Source organism: Mytilus californianus, unplaced genomic scaffold, assembly GCF_021869535.1.
Source record: "Mytilus californianus isolate M0D057914Y unplaced genomic scaffold, xbMytCali1.0.p SCAF_30, whole genome shotgun sequence".
NCBI lineage: Eukaryota > Metazoa > Mollusca > Bivalvia > Mytilida > Mytilidae > Mytilus > Mytilus californianus.
In genome coordinates this window covers 2,839,341-2,859,679 of record NW_026262680.1, presented here as the reverse complement: position 1 = coordinate 2,859,679, position 20,339 = coordinate 2,839,341, and the positions used below count along the sequence as shown (strand labels likewise).

At 32.8% G+C, this 20,339-nt stretch overlaps 1 protein-coding gene across 2 annotated transcripts in view; it reads right to left on the bottom strand.

Moving 5' to 3' along the window:
* LOC127736417 (GRB10-interacting GYF protein 2-like) overlaps positions 1-20,339 on the bottom strand; it is a 55,850-nt gene that overhangs the window by 18,987 nt on the left and 16,524 nt on the right. The window contains exons 9-21 of one of the 2 annotated variants that reach the window (XM_052246960.1): positions 19,010-19,462; positions 17,221-17,335; positions 16,313-16,414; positions 13,839-13,903; positions 13,273-13,376; positions 9,312-9,482; positions 8,589-8,716; positions 6,715-6,815; positions 5,699-5,878; positions 3,962-4,125; positions 2,770-2,878; positions 1,404-1,496; positions 212-331 (exon numbers count right to left, since the gene is read on the bottom strand). In XM_052246960.1, coding sequence (XP_052102920.1) covers positions 212-331; positions 1,404-1,496; positions 2,770-2,878; positions 3,962-4,125; positions 5,699-5,878; positions 6,715-6,815; positions 8,589-8,716; positions 9,312-9,482; positions 13,273-13,376; positions 13,839-13,903; positions 16,313-16,414; positions 17,221-17,335; positions 19,010-19,462 — 1,905 coding nt within the window. The remainder of the gene's footprint in view (positions 1-211; positions 332-1,403; positions 1,497-2,769; positions 2,879-3,961; positions 4,126-5,698; positions 5,879-6,714; positions 6,816-8,588; positions 8,717-9,311; positions 9,483-13,272; positions 13,377-13,838; positions 13,904-16,312; positions 16,415-17,220; positions 17,336-19,009; positions 19,463-20,339) is intronic. The other variant, XM_052246961.1, reaches the window with a different exon arrangement.

The following is a 20,339-nucleotide window of genomic DNA, read 5'->3' as shown; positions in this document are numbered from 1 at the left end:
AATAGTAGACTAGTCCGACAGATGACCAATCTATCTGTCTGTAGGACTAGGCTACTACGAACGGAGGGTAGTATACCTTACCGAACAATGACTTTACGGTTCAGCTAGCAAGCAAGCTAACTAAAGATATTACCTTTAGCTACACACTCATTGAAATCGACTGTAACCTCATGAATAGTATTTCTTAGAATGCAGTGAAAGGATTTATTACCTCCTCTTGTCTCTGTCGTTCCATTTCTTCCTGTTCCTGTATTTCTAGCAGTGACTTAGCTCTTTGTTGTTGTTCCAAACTCTGCTGCTGCTGACTGGCCCATTGTGCATGTTGTGGTAACTGCAAGTATGAAGTATGTAAGTCTATTTTATTCAAGTCCAAACATTAGATATCTTTAATAATAAGGGCTATTCCATTAAAATGTATGTGGGAGGGTAGGAGAGGACTTTCAAAATATCCCTACAACTAAGAACCATTTTTTAGATAATTTTGCATAATGGTAATAGATGCATACTGAAAAAAGACCCATGACCCCACATTCAATAATTAAACTTGCCTTCCTACCCTCCGACATTTTTTTAATGGAATAGCCCTAACAAACACAGAAAACATTAACAAGAGTGCACACATTGTCTTGCTAAGCATACCCACTCAAAATTCAAAAAGTATTTGAAAACATGTTTGTGTTTAGTACTGATCTGATGAGATTCTTGCAGTTTGTTCTTATGTTGAACTGTTACACCAAAGTCCCAAGTTAGAAGTGATCGAATACTGAAAAACCCTTTTTACTCGCCACATACATTATGTCCTGAGAAATGCATTCATGAGTACCTGTTAAACATACGGGTACCAATTTTCGAGATAGGAATCAACCAGCACAAGGGAGATATTCAATTTGTTTTTAAACTTCCGGTATTTTGACTTTCAGGGATTTTCCCCAACCTTTTCCCGGCTAGGAGCACCTTAGAATATCCTGGCTTTTTCCAATTTTCCCAGGTGCGTGGCAGACCTGTGGTTGTCGTTTAATGCTGTCTGCCATCATTTATTGGTGTTAGCATAAATCAGGCAATTGGTTTTCTCTTTTGAATAGTTTCACGTTTCGTCATCACAAGACCATTCATAGCTTATTATACAGTACTGGTTTTGCTCATTAATCATGGTCACCATAAATATTTTTAATCATTTGCAACTTTACCATATTCATCTAAGATTTTAATTTGTGAAAATTTTAGTTTCACAATTAAGCCAGTGATATTTCTGCACTTGAGCCTACCAAGATTTTTACTTTTTTTTTTATCTTCCTGAAATTCATACTTTTTTGTGTCACAAAAATAAACATATATCATCAATATAAGGAAATGACATTTTCTAGTGAGGGTCTGCAGTTCTCACTAAATATATGTAACTATACCTGTATATTTGCCATCTGTTCCTGTTGTAACCTCTTTAGGGCCTCTTGTTGTTGTCTTTGCCTATGTAGTTCCTGTTGTTGTCGGGCTTCCTCCTGTAATATATTATACAGTTAAAATTGACATTTATCCTCATATATTTCATTAATTATTGACAAGACTCCAATATGTAGTATAATCCTTTATACAGAACTGAGTAGTACTCATATGCATGTCTCAAATAAGGATCCTTGTAAATGTCTTTCCCAAGTTATATCATAGTGTTCATTTTCTTTAGAAAAATTGGCAGCTCTATGGTTAAACCTGTGAACTTTGTTAGGAACTTAAGATTTATAGTTTCATATGCTATGGAAAATTCCCTATTGTTGCACTCTATTTGTCTTTTTTTGGTTTTATTGTGTAAACCAATTGCTGTTTCATAAACTTTGACACACCACCTCCTTTATTCTTTAATTCATTTTAAACCACACACATTTTATTCCTCTTTTAGCTCACATCACATAATATACCTCTTTAACACCACATCTCTTTTTATTCATTTTTAACACCCCATTCCTTTTTAATCATTTTTGACACCACTTCACTTTTTATTCATCTTCAACATAACATCACTTTTTATTCATCTTTAACTAACATAACATCTATTTTTATCCATCTTAAACATCACATCACATTATTTAAGCCTTTAACATCATATCTCTTTTTAATCATCTTTGACACCACATCACTTTTTATTCATTTTTCACACTACCACATTTTTTATTCATCTTTGACACCACCTCACTTTTTATTCATCTTTGACACCACCTCACTTTTTATTCATCTTTGACACCACATCACTTTTTATTCATCTTTGACACCACCTCACTTTTTATTCATCTTTGACACCACATCACTTTTTACTCATCTTTGACACCACATCTCTTTTTACTCATCTTTCACACCACATCATTTTTTATTCATCTTTGACAACACCTCACTTTTTATTCATCTTTGACACCACATCACTTTTTACTCATCTTTGACACCACATCTCTTTTTACTCATCTTTCACATCACATCACATTTTATTCATCTTTGATACCACATCACTTTTTATTCATCTTTCACATCACATCACTTTTTATTCATCTTTGACACCACATCACTTTTTATTCATTTTTCACACCACCACATTTTTTATTCATCTTTGACACTACCTCACTTTTTATTCATCTTTGACACTACCTCACTTTTTATTCATCTTTCATACATCACTGTTTATCCATCTTTAACACCACATTACATTTTATAAGCCTTTAACATCATATCTCTTTTATTCATCTTTCACACGACAGCTCTTTTTTATTCATATTTGACACAACTTACCTGTCGCCTCTGTATTTCTTGTTGTTGTTTTTGTTGTTCCTCCATCTCCCTCTGTTTATGTTGTTGTTCCATCATCTGTCTCTGTTGTTGTCTCATCTCCTCTTCTCTTCTACAGATAAACAACAATAACAATTTACTGCATACAATTGTTTTGAAATAATTTTAATGTAAGTGTATTTTTTTATGGGCTATTCCATTTAAATGTATGTGGGAGGTTAGGGGTCATTATAGTATTTTGTGTATTTGATGTAAGCAATATTAAAAATTATTCCTTATTGGTATTATTTAAGCAGGTATTTCTGTATGATTTTGATTTTGAATAAAACAGCATATTCACTTATGGAAAAGGTATATTCACCGAGACACTGAGCTAAAGGTCATGTGCTTTTATATGTAACGTAATGATCAAATTTTTGATGTACCTGAAGAAAAGGGATATTCACCGCACTAAACGTACAATTAGTTTAGGTAAATAATTGTCATTAAAAACATTGTTTTTTTCTAGGAATATGGAATAAAACAATTACTTTCTTTTGTTTCAGTAAATATGTGGTTTAACTGACTTTTGAAAAATGGATAATCTCAGTTTTTCAAAAGTCAATTAAACCACATATTTACCTCATCAAAAGACAGTAATTGTATAATATTTTATCATTTCAGAATATCTTATTTATAAAACTAATGATACAGAAGTAGAAGCATTTTTCTTTGTAATAATCAACATTTTGAAGGTCTGGATCCGGTCTTTCATTTCTTTATTCTTGAACTTTTTTTTACCATTTTTATCTATTTATTCATATATTTTTACTATTATTCTTTCTTCTTTATTTCTTTGCCTTATTTTTCTCTATTCTTAAATCTTTTTATCCTACTTTCTACACTTTATTCTCTATTTTGTTAACCCAACCCCAACCCTCGTATTTTGATGAAAAACTTTCTTTCAGGGTGTCATTTACATATATTGCAAATTCAGAAATGTTTTTATTTTTGTGAAAATTGCGACAAGGGAGGTTTGCAAAAATAATATGTTGCATTTTAAATTTTGTTAGCATTATTTTAATGCCACATTTTTTTTTATATAGTTGACATTAATCTGGCATTTTTGTTCAACAATAGCCAAAATAAATGCACACAAAAATTTCTGAATTTACAGTACGGCGTTTTTAAATTGAATTGCAATTTTACAACTAACCTAATATCATCTTCTCTTTTCCTTCTTACTGCTTCTTCCTGTTTCTGTCTCATTTGTTCTTCTTTTCTCATTTGGTCTTCTTTTCTTCTTCTTTCTTCCTCCTCTGCTTCCCTCCTTTTTCTTTCCTCTTCTTCTTGGTTCTGTCTTCTTGCTTCCTCTAATCTCTGAATGCAATAATAAAATTACATTTAATAAAAGAAGAAAGAAGCAATGGTAAAATAAAAACAAAAATTTCTTATTTGGCTTTATAAAAATTGATCCAGCAGTAAATATTAGAATGGCAATGTTGATGATGAATGGATGTTTAATGTCCAGTTGCAAGTAAAGGATATTCCCTCCTCTGTTTCAAAATAACAATCTTTTTAAAAGACTACTATAAATTGATAGTTTATAAATAAAGGTACTTAAATGCAGAAAAAAATGAAAGGGTCATGTCCTTGTTTTTGAGATATAATCAGGTCATTTTGAGCCAGGTGAGCTATATGTTATAAAATTATGAAAAGAAAAGTAAGGGTTAGCGGGCAAAATTTTTATTGGAATTACATGGATAAAACTAGAGGATTCTGAAAATCTTACAAAAAGTCATAAACAAGAGTAGCAAACTTTCTTAAATGCACATTCAGGAGGAGAATATTTTAATGTGATATGACAATAAACCCTGCTTAGAATGAACAACATGCTTATCTATATTTTTTACTAAGTGCAGTTCCAATATTTATCCAATATGTTATTAAAAACAACCTGCAATTCTAATGCAATTATTTTGTATCAATGGTTCTGATTGGATGACAATAAGCGTAAAATTCTCTATCTCCCTGTCTGTAACTAAGGAAGCCAACATTTTGAATTCCGGAATGTATTGACATGTAATTTCTTCAAAAATAAACAAAAAAACTTACAATTTGCACTTAGAAATCTTCTTCTTATCATATTTTATTACATTCTTAAGTGGACAAGAAGCCAGAAAACGTGCGGTGTTTATGTTTAATGCCGGAAGCATACCTATGACGTCACCTAGTTTAGGCTCCAAAGAAGATAACATCATTTCGCGGAATTTTGGTTTAATGAAAATTTTACACTGAAACAATGACTTAAATTGAATGATTTGTTTTTTTGCATTAGAATAGAGATAACTGTATTGTATTTGAAGCTTTGCGGACGTCCATCGGTAGTTTTACTGTCGCAAATATCTGTTTACCTGTCTACGCTCCGCATCGCCAGGTAAACTAAATTTGCAACAGTAAAACTACCGATGGACATCCGCAAAGCTTCAAATACAATACAGTTATCTCTAAACTAGCACAATCTTGCAAGCAACATAGCCACAGCTGATAAAATGTTAAAGTAAATTACTAAGTTAAAATTCTTCTGTAAGTAATAGATATACCTCTGAGAGCATGGTTGCTACCTATTTCCTCAGTTACTATTTAGGCCAAACAAAAATATATATGTGGTTCCAGTTACCCGATGCAACAAATTCTTAACAGAATGCAACAAAATTAACTTAAAACGTAACATGCCTGTTTATTTTACAACCAAACATATAGAAAATGGTGAACTTCTGGTAGTGGCTTGTATAATACTGGAATCAGACTTGGTGAACACACAATTTTATTCCCCAGACAATCCAAAAAAAAAAAACCAACAAAAAAACTGACCTTCTCACCATTTTTTTTCAGGATGTAACTGGAATATTTTCATTTGGCCTTATAACAGGTTTATTCAGTATGTACCCACCCGTAATTCTAGCTGCCTTTGTTTTTCGATTTCTATTGTCTGTCGCTCCATTTCCTCCTTTTGTCTGCGTAGCTCTTCCTGTTGTTTTAACATTTCTTCTTGTTGCCTTTTTAACTCTTCATGAATTCTTCTTTCTTCTTCATCTTTTTCTTGTCTTATTCTATCTAATTCTTCTTTTTCCTGGAAACAAATAGGATTTTTTTTTAATCTTTATATTTGAACTTATTTCATTTAAATGAAAAAATGTTGACTTTTGCTTCCAATGTCAAACCTTGTAGCCCATATTAAATGTTTCATGAAATAAATTATGCCTGTATCTATTAATTTTCATAGTAATTTTCTGTTATTCATTTAATTTTCTGGCATGTTAATTACACTATACTTTATTTCAAGATGGATACACTCAGCATTTTTCATATATTGTTGCCAAAGGTTGACAAAGAATTATGTCCCATTTCTGACCTTTACAAAAAGTAATCCCTATTTACTTCTGGTATTAGATTCAAACTTCAAATTAGAATTTGATAACGAAAGTGAATTTTTCAGTGTATTTCACTTGATTTAAGACAATCTTTAACAAATGAACACATTCAGACAAAACTATCTCCAAACTGAATCCTTACATTTTGAATCATTAAAATTCTTTAAATTAAACAAGAAGGTGTCCATAGTACACGGATGCCCCACTTGCACTATCATTTTCTATGTTCAGTGGACCGTGAAATTGGGGTCAACACTCTAATTTGGCATTAAAATTCAACTTCATCAAAAACTACCTTGACCAAAAACTTTAACCTGAAGCGGGACAGACGGATGAACTGACGGACGAACAAACGGATGCACAGACCAGAAAACATAATACCCCTTCTACTATCGTAGGTGGGGCATAAAAATAGTTATATTTTTTTAATCCGACTTACTGACCCTTCCCATTTCATAGCATGTAATTAATAGTACAAATTTCTTAACAGTCTTCATCTATAATTGAAATTGTTAATGTTTCTAATATAACTCACTTTTCTAGCTTTTTCTATCTGCATCTCTAGGTCTGTATTTGTCATAGCGGTTTTGGAATCTAAATCCCATACACTTGTAGGTTGCGACCAGCCTCCTGAAACTATAAATAAATAATCACATTACTTGTATGCTTTATAAGATCCAAACTTTTAATTGGCTGCCAACAATCGTAAGGCATTCCAAAATTGTATTTTATTTCTACACATGCATCCTGTGATAATGTCACAACTAAAAACAGGAAGACAAGCGAAAAGCTTGATATTACTCATAATCTTAATGTTGTAGAATAAACTGTTAACACAGAGTTGTCTTGCCTGGCAGCATGAAAATTCAGAAAGAGAAAATCTAATGGACAGCAGCATTGCTTATTAATTCAAAGTTGCTGGATCATGACCTAGGGTCAGGGCCTTGAAATAGTCATCATACTGATATGCACTGAAAGTAATGCAACTTTATAGAACATATCTGTTGATCTATCACAAGTAGTTCCTATCAAACTGACTTACAGCAAAATGCCTTGAGTGCGTAGGTTAAGGTAATATCTTTGGTTAGCTTGCTTGCTAGCTGAACCATGAAATCATTATTAGGTAAGGTATACTACCCTCCTTTTGGAGTAGTGTAGTCCTACAGACAGATAGATTGGTTATCTGTCGGACTAGTCTACTATTAAAGGAGGGTAGTATACCTAACTAAATAATGACTTCACGGTTCAGCTAGCAAGCAAGCTAACCAAATATATTACCTTTACCTACACACTCAAGGCATTTTGCTGTAAGCTGAAAACTTAACAATTGTTGACACCAACAACATTGCCAGAAAAGCAACACCTGTCTTGCCTTCCCCTACTTTCATGACAGGCAAGACAATAATGTAATTATAAGTATTGAAAGCTTTTTTTTGCTTTTCTATATGAAGAGCTTCCACTTCCAATAAAATTACGAAAAAATAAGCATTAAATTCTTAAATAAAATAAATACAAATGACCCATGAATTGTCAATTGACTTGCTGAAGTCCAGAAATAATTTTAAATTTTAATGTGGATATTATAATTGTATACGACATTGAGAACTAAACCTTGACCAAAAAGAACTCAACAAGCATTCTGTGAGTATTGTATGGCAATACATAGTCCCCTACCATTTACAAATTCATTGTAATGGAACGAAATTCTAACTTGATCTATAACTTTTCATGGTGTAAACTACATAAAAATATCAAGTCAAAATCTTCAAGCATGACGAAAAAAACTGTTGAAAACTGATTATTTAAGTGAATTTTCTATGTCCAAAGACCATAACTCTGCACAGAATTATCAGACTGGAACAAAATTCCAACTTGATCTGTAACTTGTCATGATTAAACTATATACTAATTATCAAATCAATATCTTCCAGAATGACAAACAAACCTACCACTAAATTCTTCAAACAATTTACCAAAGAAAAGGAAAAAAATCCAAAATGTCATTTAATCTTTTAAAAGTCTTTTAAAAAATGAGTTATTTCCCTTTGAACAGAAATCTACTAATTAATAAGTATTTCATCAAAAATTTAATTCTAGGGAAAGGGCTTTAACTGAACAAAGAGAAAAGCTATAATCGTGAAAATTGAACTTGACCTGTAACTTGTCATGATAAATCAATAAACCAAATATCAAATCAATATCTTCAAGCACGAAGAAAAAAAGTCTGGAAAACTGATTTGCCGGACTGACAGATGGACAGACAGACAGACGGACGGACAGACAGACATACAGACGAACGGAGTGCAAACCTAAAGTCCCATTCGACTTTGTCGGTAGGGGACTAATAAAAAACTTGACCTTATGGCCCCCTGTCAGTTTCACATGACAAATAAGTAATGGTAACCATACCCATATTTTGTTTGGTAGTTGTGTCCCATATTGATTCTTCTGTTGATGTGTTTGGTTGTGAGGCAGAGCGATGAAATGCTGGATGACTAGGATTTGATGGTGAGACTGATTCTGTTGGCGGAGATCTACTGAAATATCATTCAAATTATATAATCATTAAATATTTGAAATTTAAAAGAAGAATGTGTACATGGGACACAGATGCCCCCACTTGTAAATATGCAAGAGTCAATGAACTAATTCCTATTGATGTTTTGTTTTCTTTCAAACTTAATGCGGAAACAGCAAGTTCAGCAATGTTTCCATTTATAAAGTGACATAACTAGAGAACGGTGAATGTGACGCCAACCAAATTCAAACTTGACAAAAAGAAATGGAGAATATGCAGGAGTCAACTTCCACATACAGAGGCAGGATTCACATTGTTAAGACCGTTTTGTGATTAAAAGCATTGTGTATAAGTTTCATAACATTTGGTTGAGGCAAACTAAAGTTAGAGAACGGAAACCAAAAATTCATCAATTTTTATGTTTATAAAGGGGCAAAACTCATGAACAGTAAAAGTGATGCCACCCAATTTCTAATTCAAATTAATTACATCATGATGAAAAATTCAGTCTTTCTAACAATTTTTTTATATGATAGTAAGGGAAATCCCCCTTTTCCAGTTATTGTGCTGGTAGACTTGGCAGTGTTCTAATAATAGTGTCATAACTGACTGACCTGGGTGATAATTTCTGCATCTGTGACTGTTGTGGTATGATTGGGACAGGTGATTGTTTTAACATGAGTTGCATGGCCAGCTGTTGCTGCTGTAATGGTGGCAGGTTTTTAAACTGTTCATTTTCCTGTAATTGCTGCATCACTTGTTGAATTTGTTGCATCTGTAATTGTCTGGAAAAATAAACAATTTTCATGTAAGTTCAATATCCAGGTCATATAAATATCTACCTTGAGTTTTGCCTACAAATTATAAAGTTGAAAAATATTGGCTAAACCATGTTTCTCTTTGTGTACATTGCAGCATTCTAAATATTTTGGTAATTATAAGTAAATAAAATTTTCTAAAATCCTGGACATTTCCTTGTCAACAATATTATTAGCCGAGTATAAATTTTCAAGCATATAGAAGGAAACTCATCAAAGACAAAAGGCTTATGATTTTGTATGCCACACACAAAAAACACTATACAGTAACACTCAAATAAAATCAAAGTGATGGAAATCACTCATGGAAAGATTGGAAGAGTAGTTTGAATAATTTCAAATCATATTTAAGTATGGTGTGGACAAAAAAGAACATTAATATAGGACTATTGCAGACCATTGCATTTTCCACAGGTCTTTAAAAGGATAAGCACCTTTTCAGAAGAAATAAAATGCTCCGCTGGGCGCAGCTTGAAACGACTGCAGAGGTCGAACCCTGAACAGTTGGGGCAAGTATGGACACAACATTCAAGCTTGATACAGCTCCGAATTTGGATTGTGATTAATTATGTGACACAGAATGAAAGTGGTCTAAGAACTTAAAAATTTTTAATTTACCTATTATGGTCCAATATCCAAAATCTAAATACATACACGGTTAGATTCAGCATCTCAAAGAACCCCAAGTTTAATTTTGGACCCTTTGGACCTTAATGTAGACTAATTTGAAAACAGGACCAAAAATTAAGAATCTAAATACATTGTTAAATTGAGCATATCAAAGAACCCCAATATTTCAATTTTTGATGAAATCAAACCATATCATAATATTTGCTTTTATATATAAATAAAAAATAACCAACTTCAAATGGAAAATTTTAAAGAAAAAAAAAGGAAAAAAAGGAAATAAAAAAAAAAGGGAAAAAAAATCCCACCCCACAATTTTTTTTTGAACCCCCTTATGATTCATCACCCCCAAACTCAATCCCAGCCTTCCCTTTGTGGTATGGTACCTTGCAGTACAATTTCAGAGAGATCCATACACTTGAACACAAGTTATTGTCTGGAAACTGTAAAAAAGCTTGATTTTTGGCCCCTTTTTGGCCCCAAATTCCTAAACATTTAGGGCAATTACCCCCAAACTCAAACCCAGCTTTCCCTTTGTGATATGAAACCTTGTAGTACAATTTCATAAAAATCCATACACTTACACAAGTTATTGTCCTGAAACTAGAAAAAGGCTTGTTTTTTGCCCCTTTAAGTCCCCTAATACCTAATATTTTGAGGCAATTACCCCCAAAATCAATCCCAGCCTTCCCTTTGTGGTATGGTACCTTGCAGTACAATTTCAGAGAGATCCATACACTTGAACACAAGTTATTGTCTGGAAACTAGAAAAATGCTTATTTTTAGCCCCTTTTTGGCCCCTTATTCCTAAACGTTTTGGGCAATTACCCCCAAACTCAATTCCAGCTTTCCCTTTGTGATATGGAACCTTGTAGTACAATTTCAGAAAGATCCATACACTTACACACAAATTATTGTCATGAAACTGGAAAAATGCTTGTTTTTTGCCCCCTAATTCCTAAAATTTTGAGGCAATTACCCCCAAAATCAATCCCAGCATTCCCTTTGTGATATGGAACCTTGTGGTACAATGTCAGAGAGCTCCATAAACTAACACACAAGGTCTGGAAGTTACAATAAACTGCTTCGCTGAGCGCAGCTAGATACGCCCGCAGAGGTCCAACCCTGAACAGTTGGGGCAAAAATGGACACAATATTCAAGCTTGATTCAGGTCTGAATTTGGATTGTAATTAAATATTTGACTTATTATAGGTTTCTGAATAAATGTAGTCAAAGAACTTGAAATTGGTTATATGAATTGAATTTATATTCAATTAAAGAGTTCTTGCTGTTGTGCAATACTTAGTATATCTGTTTTCAGACTATAAACAAATAAAGTTCAATTTATTCTCAATGTCATATTAGAAATTTATGAAAATAAAAAGGGAGCTTACATCAATAGATATAAACAATTCACCAAACTTTCATGAGAATTGGTGACAGCAAATTTGAGTTATTGTCCAAAAACTGGAAAATCTACCCTTTTTTTAATGAATAAAACCCCATAACTCAGAAATGTAAAATGTAAAATTTATAAAATTCTAAAGGGAGCTTACATCAATACATACAAACAATTCACCAAATTTTCATAAGAATTGCTGAAAGCATTTTTGAGTTTTTGTCCGAAAACTGGAAAATCCCCCCCTTTTTTATGAATAAAACCCTGTAACTCGGAAACGTAAAATCTAAAATTTATAAAATCAAAAGGGAGCCCATGTTAATAGATATAAACAATTCACCAAAGTTTCATGAGAATTGGTGACAGCAGTTTTGAGTTATTGTCCAAAAACTGGAAAGTCACCCCTTTTTTTAATGAATAAAACCCCATAACTCAGAAATGTAAAATGTAAAATTTATAAAATTCTAAAGGGAGCTTACATCAATACATACAAACAATTCCCCAAATATTCATAAGAATTGCTGAAAGCATTTTTGAGTTTTTGTCCTAAAACTGGAAAATCCCCCCTTTTTTTATGAATAAAACCCTGTAACTCAGAAACGTAAAATCTAAAATTTATAAAAATCAAAAGGGAGCTCATGTCAATAGATATAAACAATTCACCACAATTTCTTGCAAGTTGGTGAAAGCATTCTTGACTTATTGTCCGAAAACTGGAAAATCCCCCTTTTTTTTAATGAATAAAACCCCATAACTCGGAAACGTAAAATCTAAATTTTATAAAAAACGAAAGGGAGCTCATGTCAATAGATATAAACAATTCACCAAAGTTTTATGCAAATTGGTTAAAGCATTTTTGAGTTAATGTCCGACATGTTGACGACGGACAGACGGACGGACAGACGGACAGACGGACGGACGGACAACAGTATACCATAATACGTCCCGTAAACGGGCGTATAAAAATGCTTATTTTTGGCCCCTTTAGGGCCCCTAATTCCTTAACTGTTGGTACCATAACCCCCAAAATCAATCCCAACCTTCCTTTTGTGGTATTGAACCTTATGGTAAAATTTCATAGAGATCCATTCACTTAAACTAAAGTTATTGTGCGAAAACCAATGTGTCTTCAAATGACGCAGACGCGAACATCACACCAATATATGACCGCTTTTGCGGTCATATAAAAAGGAGGTGAGACATTCTAATTAATGCCCCACCTTCTCTCTAATTGTTCAGTGATCATGTCAGTTGTCAATCATGCTGGTAATGTATTATTACTCTTACCTAAGCAAAATGACAAAACTAGCCTGTAAATTGACAAAACTAAAGACACACATACTTGAATGAACAGCTTTAGAAATATAACAAAAATGTTTCACAGTTCATATGTGCACATGTACATAGAAATGAGAATTACAGGGAACTATATTTCGGTGTGTATACATTTTGTAGAATTAGTAGCTAACCTGTGCTACTATATGTTTGAGAGGCTGGTGCCTTAGGAAAGGCTTTGAACAAAAGTTCCAATCTTTCCAAAAAGTGAAAAGACCAAATAAAATAGGAAAATGAAGAGCATTTATTAAACATGAAAATTGAGAGTGAAATTTTTTTTCTACCCCCTTAATTGAAAAATCTTGAACAAACATAAAAAATAAATGAAAATCCACAGTATATATTTTCAGTAAACTAAAATAAACATAGATCTATAAATAGACAGATGTCCTTACCTCATTAAAAACTGTTGCTGCATCATTTGTTGTTGGACAAGCATCTGCTGTAAGGCTTTCATCTGTTCTTGTTGATCTGTCGTAGCCAGACTTGTTGGGGTATTCTGAAATAACAATACAAAATTACACATTAAAAAATTATCAAAATGTGATGATAAAAAAAATATTAGTCCCCAAAGGAAGGTAGGAGTGTTGTAGGTCTAATAATTTAGTCAGAAATGGGTAAATCCTTGTTTTCTTACTGGAAAGCCCAAAATTCATTTGGATTAAGAATTAAAATAGCAGGTGCACAATATTATATTATGTCTTGAAGATGAGTTTGAGCAAGTTTGGTGAAATTCTGTAAACTTGTATTCAAAATAGGACTAGTGTACCCATATAATCTTTAACTTGTGCCCCTCTATCCTTAAATTCTAGCTAGTACACTGTACATCAAGCATACAAGTAGAAACCAACTTGACTTTATTGTTCTTTGATCAAAGTAGTGCAAACTTGACTTTATCTTTGAACATGCTCAAGTACATTTTGTAAATATGTCGTAATGCAAGTTAATGGTGAATACTTACTAAAGCTGGTGGAGGTGATGGACCAGGTAAAAATGGAACTCTACCCCAACTTTTTATTAGTTCTCCTATAATATAAGAAATAAGAATAAACAAAATTCGATTTAATTATTAATTATCAGTCTAAAATTTCAAACAGTCTCATATAACTAAATTTAAGAATGCATCTTCTACCATCAATTAAATTCAAAGGGCTGCAAGGATTTATGTCACTTAACAATTTTTTAAGTATGGAGCACTTCATACAAAATATTTAAAATACAAGAAATAATATGGAATATGATCCCAGTCCAGTACGCAAGAATGAAGAGGAAAAAAATGTAAAGATGCTTAAATTTATAGTATATCCAAAGGGTATTCATTAAACTTTCAATTTCTGTTAAGTCTAAAATAATTCTGAAATGTATAGGGTGGATGATTGTAAATGGTCCAAATTTTATATTTCATTTTAACCAGGAAGTTATTAAAATGACCCTGTTAATACTCAAAACAGTATTTCTCTCTTAAATGCCGGTCATGGTCCTCTAAGAATTCTCCAAGAAACCATGAAGGGGTCTACTAGTATAAGAAAGTAATTGAAATTTGGCAGTCTAATATAGGGAATAAAAATCTGCCTTTCAATTATGATAAAATTGCATTGAAGTAAAGGGGGAAATAATTGGTTCTTTGTTCAATATATTGACATCTCCAGAGTACCATTAGGGTGCGACACATATAAATATGTTTTTCACTCGCAAGAGACAAATTGTGCAATTTGGAGTTAAATAAAATGCTCCACTGGGCACAGCTTGATACGACCGCAGAGGTTGAACCCTGAACAGTTGGGGCAAGTATGGACACAACATTCAAGCTTGATACAGCACTGAATTTGGATTGTGATTAAATATTTGACACAGCATAGGTTTCTGACACAGAATGAATGTGGTCTAAGAACTTAAAAATTCTTAATTTACCTATTCAAACCATATCCTTATTATTTGCTTTTATATATAAATCAGAAATAACCAATTTAAAATGGAAAATTTAAAAAAAAAAAGGAAAAAAAAATCCCCCCCAAATATTTGAACCCCCTTATGATTCATCACCCCCAAAATCAATCCCAGCCTTCCCTTTGTGGTATGGTACCTTGCAGTACAATTTCAGAGAGATCCATACACTTGAACACAAGTTATTGTCTGGAAACTAGAAAAATGCTTGTTTTTTGGCCCCTTTTTGGCCCCAAATTCCTAAACATTTAGGGCAATTACCTCAAACTCAAACCCAGCTTTCCCTTTGTGATATGAAACCTTGTAGTACAATTTCATAAAGATCCATATATTTACACACAAGTTATTGTCCTGAAACTAGAAAAATGCTTGTTTTTTTGCCCCTTTTTGGCCCCTAATTCCTAAAATTTTGAGGCAATTACACCCAAAATCAATCCCAGCCTTCCCTTTAAGATATGGTACCTTGCAGTACAATTTCAGAGAGATCCATACACTTGAACACAAGTTATTGTCTGGAAACTAGAAAAATGCTTATTTTTGGCCCCATATTTCTTAACGTTTTGGGAAATTACCCCCAAACTCAATTCCAGCTTTCCCTTTGTGATATAGAACCTTGTAGTACAATTTCAGAAAGATCCATACACTTTAATACACACAAGTTATTGTCCTGAAACTAGAAAAATGCTTGTTTTTTTTTGCCCCTTTTTGACCCCTAATTCCTAAAATTTTGAGGCAAATACCCCCAAAATCAATCCCAGCCTTCCCTTTGTGGTATGGTACCTTGCAGTACAATTTCAGAGAGATCCATACACTTGAACACAAGTTATTGTCTGGAAACTAGAAAATTGCTTATTTTTGACCCCTTTTTGGCCCCAAATTCCTAAACGTTTTGGGCAATTACCCCCAAACTCAATTCCAGCTTTCCCTTTGTCATATAGAACCTTGTAGTACAATTTCAGATGGATCCATACACTTACACACAAGTTATTGTCATGAAACTTGAAAAATGCTTGTTTTTTGCCCCTATTTTGGCCCCTAATTCCTTAAATTTGGAGGCAGTTACCCCCAAAATCAATCCCAGCATTCCCTTTGTGATATGGAACCTTATGGTACAATGTCAGAGAGATCCATACACTAACACACAAGTTATGTCTGGAAGTTACAAAAATGCTTATTTTTGGCCCCTAATGCCTTAACTGTTGGTACCATAACCTCCAAAATCAATCCCAACCTTCCTTTTGTGGTATTGAACCTAATGGTAAAATTTCATAGAGATCCATTCACTTAAACTAAAGTAAGAGTGCGAAAACCAATGTGTCTTTGGACGACGACGACGACGACGACGCCAACGTCATACCAATTTACGACCGCAAAAAGGTGATTTACTCTTGTAGACTCTATTTTTTCACACTTTTTAAAATTTTATGTTTTTTTTTTAAATCAAATTGTACCATAGTCACTAATCTTGCATCTTTTCATTTTCATATTTACCTAAAGGAGATATTTTTTCATCAATGCCTCTTTTCACTTGTAAATTCATGGTAAAATATCCAGCACTAAACCATTCAGCCATTTCATTTGGTGTAAAAGGACCTAGAAATAGGAAATATCACATACAATCTTCAATTTTCAATTTTCAAAAGCTTATTACATGTATTAAGGAGTCCTAAAAATTTCTTAAGAAATATCAACAAATTTGTCAATATTTTTATATCCTAAAAATAGTATAAATATGGATTCCTAATTATTCATCGGAAACCAATTTTTCATGGATTTCATTGGTATAGAAAAACCTGAAATCTAAACGATCAACAAAGCACACATTTTCAATAGGCTTGTATAGACTTTGGCAAATCCTTGAAATCAGATATCCAAGAAAAATACCATTTTTCCTCACTTTGCAAAAATAGTTGAACCCACAGTATAAAAGAGGGCATTTATTTTCCCCTCAAAATCAAACTTTTTCTATGTGATATAATAGTAGGGGGCAATAACTTTTGACTTAAAACAGGTTATCTAAAGACCCTTTGAGAGGAACTCTCATAGACATGGTAAAATAGCCCGATTTTATCTGACAGTCCAGTAGTTCTACCTATAATTTTTTCTGTTGGGTTTTTGGCTTATCTTCACTTGTGAAGTGTTCTAGAATCATTTACAAATATTTTTAACTTCTACTTGATGAGGGAATTCATGATTCCACATGAAAATACGGCAAACTATAACACACAATATGAAATAACTTGATTTTTCCCCGACGTTTTCAACAAGTGACAATAAGTGAAAAAAAATTTTCTCCCCTGAATTCCCATAAAGAATAGTGTGTGCTGACAATGTATCAATGCGTATTGTACACAGCCGATTATGGTGCTGCATTTAGAATTTTCAGAAGAAAACAATACCTTGCATATCTCCCTGAGGATCTTTATAAAACCATTTAAGTGCATCTTCATGATCTGAAGGTAATGCTGTTGAATCTTTGGCTGGTCGAGGAACCATTTTCTCTTTCTCATCATCCTAAATATAGACAAAAGGACATGTGGGTAAATGTCGATGAGACAGTCACCCACCAACACAAGTTCACACAAAATTAGTCATTTAGACGTGATACTACATGGCAAAGTTTAAATACAACTATATTTTTATCAAATGTCATGAATGTTAAAACTTGGTTGAAATTGCGACCATTGTACGAATTGGAAAGACTATTTAAGGAATGACTGTAATATTTTTTCTGTCTATGAAGAAATAACATCAAAAATGTGGTGCACACTGAATAACCCGCATAGCGGGTTATTTTAAAGTGTGCACCTCATTTTTTATGTTATTTCGAATAGACAGAAAAAATATTACAGTCATTTCTTATAATTTAATTCTTAATTCCATTTTAAACCAGAGTAAATCATGAAAAAACGTTGATGACGTCAAGGTCACATGACAAAATTATGTCTATGTGCTGATAAACAAAACAACGTCAGCCAATTGGAAGACGTGTTACATCCAAAATTAAATTATTTCTTTATATAATCAATAGTGGGAAATCCTCTATCAACTCTACTAGGTCTTTAATACGATATCTCACAAGATACTGAATCACATTTGGTCCACTATATGGACGAACAGATCATTAACTTGCTCAATGAATATGGTAAAAATTGCAACATCATGTAGATTCACACATCAACATCATCTTACTACAAATAACGGACAGAGAGGAGGAAAAACTACTTGACTGTCGTCAGATTAACAATTTATAAAATATTTAAAAAAATATTTAAGTCATATTTGATTTATTGTAGTGAATAAACCATTTTTTCAGACGTTTTGGCCACTAGCCTTCTTTAGTTTCTTTATTAATCTTCTTCACTACATGGTAGACATTTTGCTTCTTTGAAATAAAAATTTCAGTCCAAGAACTAACATCATGAACACGACTCATATTTTTTGTAAAATTTAGTGTCTATGACTGTAAGGCTTAGGATGATATTGTTGCCTGCAGCATGTGTTACATTTTGAACTTACTCCTCATTTGGGTAGATGAACAGCTTTAATTTTACATTAGGACTGTTTTACTCATAAAATGAAGGCAGCTACATGTACGTATTCCTATCATTGTCTATAGTCAGCTACAAAATTTTAAAGTGCAGTTAACTTCAATATACCAAGTCAAAATTTCAAAGGACTGTTCCATTTAAACCTTCATGGTACCCATAGACTTATGAAAGGCACTTTGAAAGTGTCTAAGCACCTAGAGAAAATTGTAGAATTTCACCAACATTTTTGCTGGACAAAGATATTTTTGCACCAACCAATAGTTAAAGTGCCTTCCCTGGGTTCCATGTACGTTTTAATGGAACAGCCCTAACATTTACAGATTCAGGAAATGTTAAATAGAACAGCCTAAGAGTAGATAACTCACACAACAAACAGAAGATTAAGTGGTTACTTCCCTGTTTTGCTATATATTTCCTCTTACAACAGATATTCCTAATACAGTACAGCTTAAATGCTACATTGTTTTAAAACTCAATTTCCCAAAAGTTCTCTCTCTCTTGTGTAAATGTATCAGAATTCAATTTGTATTTTTCGGATTATTTTAAAATTTGTAAAAAAATTTCATATACATTGTAATTTCAGACATCCTGCATAAGGAAAATAACTCTGCAAAAAAGAGAAGTAACCTATTTGTACCTCTGCCGTCATGGCTGACAACACCACATTTTCGGCAGCTGCCTGCAGCCGGGCTAATGTCTCTGCCTCGACTTTTTCCTTCTTCAAACTTACATTAGTCTCTTCGTTTTTCACCGTCGCTTCACTCTTTGAAAAATCATTTTGAGCACTATTATTTTCCTTAGACACTTTCACCTCATTATTATTTTCCTTCCGACTACTATTTACAGGTTTTGAACTTTGACCTGACGGTTCTGAAGTCACTGTCTTCATTTCACTGGGTTCCAATTTTCTTTTAGAAGCATTTTCACTTTTATTTTGTCTGTTTTCAAGATTTGGTGGAGGTCTTTTCACTTTGTCCATTTCTTTTGTCTCTACTTTCTGTTTGTCAGGTGTTTTATTTTTAACATTGTCTTTCTTTTCACTGGTTTCTGTATGGGGTTCTTTCCTTTCATGATTTTCACCAGGTTTTTTCTGCAACAAACAAATAATGTTAATCAAAAACTTTTGTAAGAAAGTTTATTACAAAACAATTTGCATAAAGAAATAGAATAAAATATTTAAAAAATTAGTATTTACCAATCTACAGATTGTTATCCAATCCATGCAAGAAAATGTGAAGAAGAACTTTTCTTCATTTTTAACATATGCCACACCTTAATTTCTGCCTATCATTTCAAGCCTTTCAAATAATCAAACTGCATTAATCATGAAGGATTACATCACCCAACTTTTTAGGCATGTTTTGTTTAAAATGATTTTATCAGTTCATGAAAAAAAAAAATAATATTTTTAAAATCTGTAATGTTAATGCAAGTCAACATGAAATAATGGCAAAGGAATAGTGTTTAAGATGGTACATAACACTACAGGGAGATAACTCTGTAAAAATCAGCTGAGCGTTTTAATCACGTTCTATTGTAAAGGAAATCTTAAGCTTCTCAATGATCACAAGAGTGCACACGCTGAAATGTCTCGCCTTCTTTACTAATCATTGATATTATGTTGATAGTCCTAAATATAAAGCTTTATTACAACTGTCACATAAACTGTACATTAACCAAGTAAACTAAACATTGACCAATGAACCATGAAAATAAGGTCAAGGTCAGATGAACCATGCTAGGCAGGCATGTACAGCTAACAATTTTTCCATACAACAAATATAGTTGACCTATTGCTTATAGTTTAAGAAAAACAGACAAAAACACAAAAACTTAACACTGAGCAATGAACCTTGAAAATGAGGTCAAGGTCAAATAAAACCTGCGTGACTGACATATAGATCATAAAATATTTCCATACATCAAATATAGTTGACCTATTGCATATAGTATTAGAAAAAAAGATC